Raw genomic sequence first — 12,002 nt, 5'->3', positions numbered from 1 at the left:
GTCCCGACCTATTCACGTCTGTGAGTAATAGTAGGACGTCGTCCGCATATAGGGCAATTCTATCAGACGGCCCTGACTCCCACTCAAACCCTCGTATTTGAGCATCCATCCTGATCCACGCTGCAAGCGGCTCCATGGCAAGCGCAAATGGGTATGGCGAGAGGGGGCACCCCTGTCTAGTGCCCCGCCCGATGGGGAAGGCAACTGACGTGGCGCCTGCCACCCTCACTGAGGCAGTCAGGCCCGTATATAGGAGCTTCACGTATGACAGAAAATGCGGCCCCAGGTTAAGCCACGAGAGTAGAGCAAAGAGGTAGGTCCAGCTGAGGGATTCAAAAGCTCTATCAATATCCGCCAGAAGCAACGCTGCCGGGATCTTGGCGCCGCCAGTCGCTGCCACCGCCACATGCGCGCGTCGGATGTTGTGCCGTGTCGCCCTATGGGGCATGAATCCCGCCTGGTCTGGATGTATTAGCTCTGCTATGTACGGGAGAAGGCGGTTCGCAAGCGCCTTGGCCAGTATCTTGGCCTCGACATTTAACAAAGAGATTGGGCGATATGACTCATGTTTGTCAGGCGGTCTACCCGGCTTGCAGAACACCACAATTTCCGCATGCCTCCAATCCACGGGCAGAAGCCCGCTCTCTCTCGCTGCCTCCAGGGCTCTCTTGTAGTGCGGACCCAATTGGAGATGGTATTTCTTAAAAAACTCGCTTGGGAACCCATTGGGTCCTGGGGCCTTGCCTGTGTTAAGTTCCCCTAGAGCCGTGCCGAGTTCCTCGGTCGATAATGGTAGTTCGAGGCGGTCCCTCGCTGCTTCGGGCAGTGCTCGTGGTGGCAGGTCGGCAAGGAATTTATCAATATCCAGTGGGGAGAGACAGTCTCGCGGGGCATATTGCATCGCATAATATCTGGCGAAGCTGTCGGCCAGAGACCTCGAGGCTGAAATCTGCGCCCCAGTGTCGTCTTTGAGGCTCGGCAGCACCTGTGGGTGAAATGTGTTTTGGCAGAGTCTGTGCAGCATCGTACTCGACTTATCGCCCCATTGATAGATCCTGCTCCTTGTCGCCAGCCACACCTGACGCGCCTTATCAAGTAACAGAGAGGCATAGGACTGTTGAGCTAGGAGCAGCTGTTGCACTCCTCTGTCATCGCTTACCGCACCGCAGCGGTACTCTAGATCCTCCACTTTCGCTGCCACCTGTACTAGCCCCTCCCTTTGTTTCTTACGGGCTGCGGAACACCAGGCAATGTCCACCGCTCGCAGCGTGGGCTTGAGGGCCTCCCAAACCACCTGAGCATCTGCCACCGAGCCCAAGTTCTCGTCCCAATAATGAGCCTCTCCCATATGCTCCTGGTAGTCTTCCTGCTGTAGGTTCCAAGCTGAGAGGTGCCACCGGAATGGTCGTCTCTCCGTCCCTAATGTGAGGGTCACCGCCACTGGAGAATGATCCGACAGCCCCCGGGGTAAAATGGATGCTGATTCCACTCTCCCTATCATAGCATTTGGAACGAACACATAATCTAGTCTGGAGAAGGATTTATGCACCGCCGAAACATAGGTGTATTCCTGACTATGTGTGTGTAAACTGCGCCAAGCGTCCATCCATCCCATTCCGCGGGCCTAATCACTCAGCTTTGTAGGTGCGTCAGTCCATGATGTGCCACCCGGCCTACATCTGCCCATCCGGCACTGCATGACGTCATTCCAGTCGCCTCCTATTACCGCTAAGCTCTCAGGGATTTCAGACCACACCATGTATAGCTTTTCGATCAAAGCCCATTGTAGTGGAGGGGGAAGCATACACACTCCCAACCACCCACACTTCAGCACAGATCGTACCTTTAATAAATATGTACCTACCCTGCGGATCTATCCACTGTGAGTCATAAACAAAGGACAGCCTTCGATGCACTAAAATGGCCACACTCCTTGTAAACCCTGCGTGATAGACCTGGTCATACCCATATCTTCTCAAACTAAGCACCTTAGTACCCAACAAGGGTGTCTCCTGCAGTAATAAAATATCCGCTCCTTCTCTTTTCCCAAGCCGCAGCACTGCTCCTCTCTTGATTTTGTCCAGCATGCCCCGCACATTCCAGCTCACCACCCGCATGCAGGCCCTAGACGCCCTAGATTCCTGACTTTCAACCGCCATCCAGTCGCAAACACACAAACTGACCATGCGATGGATCTAGGAGGCAAGCACACATCAGAGTAGACAATTGCATTGACACCGTGTATGGGAAGTGACCACCCCTCCAACCCCCAACCCCCCCCACCTGCCCCCCCCCGCCCCAGTCCCAGGATTCTGCATCCAATCGTTCTCAACCCCTTCCCCCAAACACCCAGTCCCAACCCCCAAAAGTCCCCCTCCCCCCGTACCTCCTAAACATGGAAGCACCTGTCGTGGTCGGACCCCGGTCTAATCTCCAACGGGAGGACCAGAGCCGCGTCCTCCAATGAATCCCCTCGTGGCAACCCATAGGAACTAGGCTGTCACACCCTTCAACCCCATCCAGCCGGGGCAAGGTCCCACCCCATCATAACGGAGCACCTGAGCATCCACATATGGCATCTGCAAACAGTCATGAGCCAGGTCCCATCACGGTCAGGGGGCATCGATCTGCTGGTCCTGCACGGAGTCCTCTTGCCGGGCGACTGAGCTGGCGCGCGAGCCCCTGTTCGAGCGCGGTCCCCTGCGACATCGGCGCTGGCTTCTGAGTTCCCCCCTGGCGACACTGCTGGTGGACGAGTCTGATTCCCCATCCCTAGCAACATTAACACGGGTCTTCACAGTTGCGCCGGTCCATTGGAAGACTTCCTCAGGCGTGTCAAAGAACAGGGTGCGGGACTGAAAGATGACCCGCAACCGCGCCGGATAAAGCAGGGCATATTGGAGCTTGAGGCCCCGGAGTCGTGCCTTGGCCGCTTGGAATGACTGACGCTGCTGTTGCACTATCTTTGTGTAGTCCAGGATAATAAGGATATTAGAGTTCTCATAGGAGAGCGTGCCCTTGAGTCGCGCTTGCCTCAGGATGGTGTCCCGATCGGAATAGTTCAAGAATTTCGCTATAATCGGCCTTGGGCGCGCTCCCTCTGGAGGCTTCTGCACTAGCGCCCGGTGGGCCCTTTCCACCACAAAACAGCGAGACAGGGTATCTGCCGGGATCCAATCTTCCAGCCACCGGGTTAGGAATGTTTCCACTTTGTCCCCCTTGCAGCCCTCCGGAAATCCAACAAAGCGAAGGTTGTTTCTTCGAGCGCGCCCTTCAGCATCTTCCACTCTCATTGCCAGGCCCTTCTGAATCTTTTCCATGGCCACAACCTTCTTCTTCAGGATCGTAACATCCCCTCTACCTCTGAGATGCGGGTCTCTGCTCCGGTGATTCGTTCAACAGCGTTTCGCAGGTCCTGGCGCAGCAGGGTAACATCGGCCCCAACAGCGCCTATTTTGGCGTCCAACATGTCCCTCGACTGCGTGATTGCGGTCAGTAGTGCTGCGTTGTCGGGCGCCGCCGCCTGAGAGCCCCCCGGGCCCGTCGATTCCGTATACTTGTCCATTGGCCCTTGTTTGCCCTGGCCCCATCTGGCTCCACCTCGCGTCATGGCCCTCTGGGGTGCCGCGAAAGTCAGGATCCTTGCAGGCAGGTATTGACCCCACTCCTGATCTGAGTGAGACGGAGAGATTGAAGGATATATCAAGCAAGGGAGCACAGGGGGTCTCCAACAGCTAGGGCTATACACCAAGGTGCCAGTTCTTTCTCCTCGTCTTGCTAAGACTGCGACACGTCGGGCCTTAACCCTTCCTCCGGGGCCACTTCAATCCGTAGCTCCTTAAGGATCTCCCCGCCGGTGGCCGCCATCTCTCCCAGGCGTCACCAGTCCTCCCCACCGGGACCCGATTCAGTCCCCGAGTATTCACGGTGAGGTCTTTTAATAGTCCGAATTGTCACATCTGTAGGAGTGTGATTATTAGTAATTGTGTTACTACTATGTTTGGCAGCATAGCAAAGGCATTGTGTGGAGCAAGCTGCAGCAGCCTCTTAACAAGAGCCTTGGCACTTATTGTTTTACAAATTAAGCAGTGACTACGATGGCAGCAGTTTCTATTTCAGTTAGAAAGGTACCAGCCTTTTGCCGTGTCTTCATATAGTAATAGAAGGCGGGGTGTTCGGATTTCTCAAAAGGTGGAGTAGTATTCTGTGGTAAAGTCTGGTCTGAGGGTCTTTCCGGATGCCATGGCAGAAATAGCCACTCCTACCTCTTGCGCCGATTTTGGCTCGTCCAGCAGCTCAGCCTCTGAGCGCGATCGGCAAGGAAGGGGTACCTCGTGTAGGTAGTGAGGGTCATGTTCAGCTACAGATCTGGAGGTTGTTGTGTACAGATGGCTGTAATAGTCTATTGAAATTATACAATGGTGCGGCTTCTGCGATTTTCGCATAATTATAGATTTGCCGCATTTGCCACATAATCTAATAATTTATCATCTGCCACATCATTTTCAGATTTTAACAAAAAAAAATGTTTGGTTCTAGTGAAAATGGCTCAATAGTTACTAAAAATGCAGCAACACATACTGCAGGACACTAGAAGGCTCTTTCCAAAACTAGACTGCTCACCTTTTTGTTGCTTATTGTTATACTTCGGTATTAAAATGGTACTAATGAGGTGCAATCAATACCCAGACCGTGTTACCAAGTTTAAAACTGACAAAATAATGAAGTAACACTATTAAAAAAAAAGTGCTGCATTGTGCCACATAATTGACCTTTTCTTGCCGCAAAATGTACTCACCCCGCTGCATAATTTGGCCCTCTCCAGCCACATAATTCCAGTTGCCCTGGTAATAAGTGAAGACTTCTCTTTCAAAACTTACCCTTCCACAACATGCTATTTCATTTGAGTGTAGCTTTATAATGATAACTTGCTTGTGACATAGTGCTAGATACCATATTCCAACCATTTATTAGTGATGTACATAAAAGATTAGGGGCCTGATTTAGAGTCTGGTGGACAGGTTACTCCATCACAAATGTGATGGATATCCTGTCCGCCATATTAAAAGTACCACAGGTAAAGATGCACTTGTAATATGACAGACGGGATATCCGTCATGTTTGTGACGGATTAACATACTTGCTGAGCTCTAGTAAGGCCCTAAATCAGCTTACCTAGGCTCGAGCACTGCAGATCAGCATTGATGTCAGTGGCAACCATTTAACTCACTGAGACATCCTCCCAGTTATAGAAAACAAGTGTGCCTCTGCAGCAGTTTTTATCATAATTGCAAGTAAATGGTGTTACTATTGTTGTTTGACACAAAGAGTCCCTATGTTTTGAAGCAGCCTTAGATTGCTGAGGGAAATAATCCCAAAAGGGTTTTCTTACAGAGAGTCTATCACGGGGCAAAAACAGCAGTGAGCCAATAGCAGTAAGCACCAAACATGATAAAAAGTCCACATTTGTAAAGCGCACAATCACCCGTAAGGGTCTCTAGGCGCTGGGGGGCCGTCGGGAAGATTAAGCGAGCTATTGCCCAGAGTCACATGGTGCTGGGCTAACCTGCCGCCGGAGCCGGGGATCGAACCGTGGTCCCCAGATTCCAGCGTCAGTCGCCCTGGCCGCGGCGCCACACCTCTCCCACAGATATGGTACTAAATTCCTGTTGTTTGACTTATAGATTCTATGAAAATTATATGTTTGTCCTGATGAAGGTGTAAAGATTGAAAGCCACCGAAACGCCGCGTCGACTTGTTTTGCTTATTGTATTGTCTGTTCATTTTAATTTGAAATCGCAACCCTTTCACAAAAAGGCTGTTTTAGTTGTTTTTAATTATTTTTAGATTGTAACCCAATTGGGAGGTCCAAATAAATCTTGAATTGATTTTTTATCCCTTTGTTTATGCTTATCATTCCATCACAGTTTATTGTTTGGTGCTTACTGCTATTGGCTCACTGCTGTTTTTGCCCCGTGATAGACTCTCTGTAAGAAAACCCTTTTGGGATTATTTCCCTCAGCAATCTAAGGCTGCTTCAAAACATAGGGACTCTGTCAATTTCAACTCCCCCTCCCTGACATCCGTCACTAGGGGATCCTCCATTTGTTTGAAACTATTGTTGTTTGACCTTGTAAAGTGTTCTTTTGCCTTTTGTGTGGCCTTGTACTGCTGTAACTTCCATGAGGCATAATAGAATACTTCATATGATCGCTCCACAGTGGTTCATTACAACTGTCAATTGCGCACACAGTCAGGAAATGTTTGCACACAAACATGCAATTACCGCACACAGAGAAAAATAATGAGGAAACATTGCTCCCACAGAGCTGCTTTGTCACTTAGCGTAGCCGGGCACTGGGCATCACATCACCATAGAGATGGGCCCTCCAGATGACTTAAGGCTCTGAACAGCGTGTCCGATTTGAGGCAGGTGAGTCGTAGAGAAACTTACATGGGCAACGGATAAGTGGGTGACCCCTTGTTGCGTTGGCTGGAACCACCAACGAGGGAGCTCCTGACAGTGCAAGAGGTGTGGGCACTCAGACCGGCCAAAGTCCCGAGTCCTCTGAGGCCAGGCTCACAGGACCTGTGCTCCCACGTCCACCGCCTCAATCTCCCACGGCCATCCCTTCGTCCCAGGCAACGTGGCTACAAGTTCTCAAAGTTCCAATCCCACTGTCCCCAGAGTTGAGATAGTGCGGGGGGTGGGTCACTAAGGGCCACTATCACAACAGGTAGGGGCTCTCGCAGTTGACTTCACAAGTGTAGTAACCGCAGGGCTGATGGGGGGCCTGGCACTGACGCAGACCTACCCATGTATCTGGAGACTATCTCGTCTCCATAGGGTGGCGACGGATAATCAGACCGGTCAAACACTGGTGCAGAGCTGTTGGGGTGAGCATCACCACGTGAGCAGGCCAGCTTGCAGAACAGAGGCCGCTGGAGCCCTAGACCCATGTGGGATCGCCTCTAACCGGCACCAAGACACTGGGCCTCCACCACTCAGGACACAGTTTCTGTATCCAGCGGGGAAGGTGGCGACCAAGCATGTGCAAGGCCGATAGGGTGAGCAGACCTCTGATGTTGGGCCCGGCAGCACTCCCCAGGGATCAGGTGGGCCGCACAGGCCCGCTCAGCTGCACACACAGGCCACAGGCCACAGATCTGGGTACTTGGGTTGGCTTAGGTGTGGACTCTTGACTCTGGTCCAGGGATCAGGTGGGCCGCACAGGCTCGTTCAGCTGCACACACAGGCCTTAGGACAAATGACAGGAAGGGGGCAAGGAGCAACGCCATAAGCAGGTGACAATCTGGGTACTTGGGCTCTGGATCTGTCTTAGGTGTGGTCGCTCGATTCTGGTTGCGTCACTCCCAGGCTCTGCAGTACATCAGTGCCAATTCCACGCGGGCCGCCATGTTGAAAGGAGAGGAGCGCTGCAGCATATCGGGCAGATGGGGCCCTAGCTTCGCCTTGGGATCAGACAGTTCGCAGGCCAGGTCCGGGACACTGTTAGGTGCAATTACGGGGTAGTGGGCATCCATTTGGCTTGCGGATAGGAGTGGGCGACTGAGGCATCCGAAGCCCTCTTAGAGTGCCACCACCATCTTGACGCTCAAAGCCACGCCCTTAAAGTGCTTTAAGTACTGGTGTCTGATGCCTAAATAACTTTAGTTACCGCAGAGTTCACAGTGTGACTGGAGCACATGCAGCAGTAGCAATGCAGATTTCATTGGTATAATTTCCTTGGTACTGCCAACACTGTGGTTTAATCTGTCCATCTAGTTTGTGTCCATTTTAAGAGGTAGTGCAAAGATTGCCTAGAAATTGAGACTCTGCCCATGTACTTATCGCTTATTCGTTTTTTGGGAAATTGTCTTGGCTCAAATCATTATACTGCTATATTTGTTGTAAAGGATAAATTATTGTGTGTGTGGTTTATATTGAACTTGGAAGGCTGCAGCTATTCTTTTACGGACGGTCACACCTCTTAAACATATTGCACTGCCACTGAAGCCTTCCAACTTATTCCCGTTATTCTTAGGCTTTTTAAAAATAAAAGGCAGTTACTCAGTAGAATTTCATGGCATGTAATTGCTCTGTCCATAGCACATCTAGGACAATACGTTTTCATACCCTACAAGCACATTTGACGTCTGCAAATTATAAGAACGCTAACTTCAAATTGAAAACGAGTCTGCATCATACTGTGGGTTCCAAGTAGAAAGAATGAGGATTTTTTTATCTCTGGGAGGTGAGGCTATTGGTAGAATTTCAGTGAGTGAGGAGGCCACAGAGACATACTGTGTTAGAACACACAGAAGGGAAGCATTGTATGATTCTATTCCTACATTGTTACAGCAATGTGCTTCGGAATAAAACCAGACCCAAAATGACTGGAAACCAAATAAGAGCTGGGTTCTTCCCCGTATATGAATGCAACCTTTTTTTAAAGTTTTTTACATATTCTAGCTAGGAGTCGGACTATCCGAGATGCAATGGGAAAGGACTCTTGGTGGGATGTTTATTTCGTAGGAGATTCATATAATATATCTCAAGGAAGCTTCTACTTTATATCCTTTGTTGGTCTCTTCCAGATTTCCACAAAGGGTGCATGTACTGACGCACCCCCAACCCCCCTTTAAATTATATCTTGAAATACTTCGGCACTAGCTCGTCTGGAGACTGAAAGAGCAGTATAAGTACAGCCCTACTCTACACTTCTTCATTGGTGATAGATTTCACTAACCTACTCTAAACCCATTTCAAAACAACATATTATGTCTGAGACTGGTCACTCAATGACTTGTGTACATAAAGCACTTCTTAACACATTTTATTTGTTGCAGTACTACAACTTTTCTAATTACACAGCAGTTCTTTTTGGCTTGTATATTTTGACGCTTGTGATGCAATTTAATAACCCTATGAACAAAATATCAGTTTAGTGTACAAAAGCCCTTGTCACCAGATCTAGGTTTTATGAATGTGAAATATATTTTCCATTAGGATAAATGTGCGAGTGTGTTTATGTAGGGCCGCATGTGAGTTAAATGTGGAAGTGCAGTTAGAAATCTTAATATTTAGGAAAACAACCGAATTTGTAGTTTAAAAGAATGATTCCGTGAGCCTGGAGACTCATTTTGGTACTGTACTGTAGCTGTCTCCGCTCTCCCAGGGGAATACTGTCCTGGTACAAGGCAGGCCTTGCCAGACCAAAGAAGTTACACAGAGCAGGCACGGGGGCTCCAGTCTAGGGGAACCCACAAAGGGGCTCGACCCTTGAGGTCCTCTGGCACACAGGGACACCCTAGGTCCACTTCTCCTCTGGCTGTGGGGATCGGGTGCAGCTGTGTCTTTTAGCATGGATCCGGTGCATGTGGCTGCAGGGGAGTAGCGCCTCTACACCATTTAAGTTTCTTTAGGCAGTTGGCTAAGCACTGGCAGTCCTCCAGGTTTCATGGAGACTTCAAAGCAGCAGGACGAGTCTGCTTCTTCTACGATTGTTGGAGGCAGCAGTCAGGCTGGCAGGGTTGCCGCCAAGTCAGTTGTTGCTCCTCTGTTCTCTTGGCAGGACTCTTCTTTGTCCACTTCTTCTCTTCATCCATCGACTTCTAAAGTCTGGGTATCAGGTGGTACCCTAAATACTCAATATAGGGGGGGTTGAGGGGAGTGACGAGTAGCAGCCAATGGGTTAATTACCCCTGAGGTCACTATACCCCCTAAATGATCACTTCCGTTAGAGATTGGGAATCACCCTGTTCCTGATTTCACCACACACAATATGGTGGAATTTCTGAAGTTGTGTTCATGTCGGGCTGGGTCACCCTAGATAGTTGCCTTGCCTGGCAGTGCAACACGCCTCCTGCTTAGCTAATTTTCCCACCTGTCCTGGTGCCAGATGGCTCAGGGCGGGGGCGGGGGCAGCATCCTCTCCTGTGAGGGAAGCCAGATTTGCATACCAATGGCAGTAGGCTCTTTGAAAAAATAAAAATCCTGTGGGAGGGGGATGCTTTGTTTTTGCCCTCCTGACAGCCAAGATCCTCATCCCTGGGGGTGAGAAACTCATCTGTGGCGGCAGACTGGCCGAGACCAGTCCGTCAGCTCACTAGCAGTTGGTATGTTTTTGAGGGGACACCGTTAAGTGCCCTCTGGGTGTATGTATTCATAAACCCATCACTGGAATCGGTGTGGGTTTCCTAATACGAGGTGTTTGCTACCAAACACCACATGTTTCAGTGAAGCAATTATGTAGCTGGGGAAAAAATGTTGAAAAGTGCCCAGTACATACCTTAAGTTTGCTTCCCTGCTCACTTGCAATATTTTGTAATAGAACTAGACATCACAGGGGCATATTTGCTCCTGCCTCACATGAAATATAATGCGCTCTGCCTGAGGGCTCACAGCCTGCTGTAGGGGTGAAATACATATAATAGATGCTGTGACTTTGGCATGACACACTCGTGTCATGTTTTCACTCCAGGTTTGTACCATGTCATGTCACACAGCCTGTGATGGCAGTCTGTATTGAATTTGTATGTTGGTCCCTTAGGGTGGCATAAGAATGCTGCAGCCCCAAGGGACCCTCTTTAGTACTGGGTTGCCATTTACTAGGGACTTGTAGAGGTTCTAAAGTCCCTTGCTTATTTTAGCACAATTAGACAGCACCTTGTTTTAGGGAGGAAACCCTGGCACTGAGGTCTGGATCGCAGTCCTCCGTGCACTGTCTGAGACTAAACTTTAGTAGCTAAAAAGGGAACAAAATGTGTGTGTGGGGTAACTGCTACAAAAGCCCAGTTTTCTACATCATGCCTCAGCTGAGTTATCATTTTGTTGCAAGTCTTGGCAGAGGTGCTCCTGAACACCCTACCAGCCCCTACCACCTTGTCATTTTTTTTTTTAATACAGTGTGTTGGACAACCTCACTTGTCGTGATGTGGTTTTTATTTTTATATATTGTACTACTTCCTCAACCTGTTTTCACCGCCATGGTCCCTTTACTATGAGTCTACTTGTAATGCTCAATTTACAATGGTGTGTTGCACTTTTTCTCACTACAGGTCAAGCAAGTATCAAGCCATCGTTGGGGATGAAAGAACAGATTGTCCAAATACCAGTGGCAGTGGACACCCAACCGAAGTGACAGCTGTTGAAGCTTTGAAGGAGCCTGAAATGGAAGTGTGTTCTCTTTTGGTTCCTGCAAGTATTGAGGATCCTAGACCGGGGGATTGTCTAGCACAGAATGCTTTGGAGAAGTCTGCAGAAAACAACAATAAAGATGGCAAATGTACTATTGTGGAGGAAGCTATTTCTGCTGGCACCCAAGACACATTGCCCGCTGAAGTGGCAAAAGAGAACCAGAGTGAAGATGTTGGCAGCATGGAGTGGGGGGAAAAATTGGAGCTTGAATCCACGCTTGAACCTGTACTGCCTGAGTCTGTGACAATTGTCCCTGCAGAGAAAATGGAAGAGACTGTTAACCTAGAGTCAAAAGCCTGCATTGAGGGGTTTATGCAGAAGACTGCATTGGTTACAGCTGATCAGTGTGAAAAGGCCCGCAAGTCCAAGCTGGACAGACTTCGAGAACTGGGAGTGGACTTGTCCATTAAGCCTCGCCTGTGCCATGATAACTGTGGTTTCATTGATCTGGATGAGCCTCAACCAAATACAGGTACTAACCCAATACTATTAATATGCATCTCAATGATTCTATGCTTTTTTAGGAAGTACTCTTGTGGGATGAAGGGGTTTCATTGGGTACTTTATAACCTTTGATGAAAATCCTGCATCAAATGATTGCAAAATGTAACACAAGAAACTTACATTTTTGTGGGGCGCAATGATATTTGTCCTCTGAAATTTTTTTTTTAATCTATGTACTACTTTCTCGAAATAGTAAGAAATGAAATTTCTTTTTATATGAAAACTGGTCAAGGTTCTTGATCTTTCCTGTTGATTGATCCAGAGTGCCGTTTTTAGGTCGAGCCAAGACAGCGCAGCT

At 49.2% G+C, this 12,002-nt stretch overlaps 1 protein-coding gene across 5 annotated transcripts in view; it reads left to right on the top strand.

Moving 5' to 3' along the window:
- CLSPN (claspin) overlaps positions 1–12,002 on the top strand; it is a 449,296-nt gene that overhangs the window by 226,502 nt on the left and 210,792 nt on the right. For all 5 annotated transcript variants that reach the window (XM_078681155.1, XM_078681154.1, XM_078681157.1 and 2 more), the window contains exon 8: positions 11,062–11,672. In XM_078681155.1, coding sequence (XP_078537281.1) covers positions 11,062–11,672 — 611 coding nt within the window. The remainder of the gene's footprint in view (positions 1–11,061; positions 11,673–12,002) is intronic.

Source organism: Lissotriton helveticus, chromosome 3_1 (genome assembly GCF_964261635.1).
Source record: "Lissotriton helveticus chromosome 3_1, aLisHel1.1, whole genome shotgun sequence".
NCBI classification, from domain to species: Eukaryota; Metazoa; Chordata; class Amphibia; order Caudata; family Salamandridae; genus Lissotriton; species Lissotriton helveticus.
This window is presented reverse-complemented; position numbering and strand designations above follow the sequence as displayed.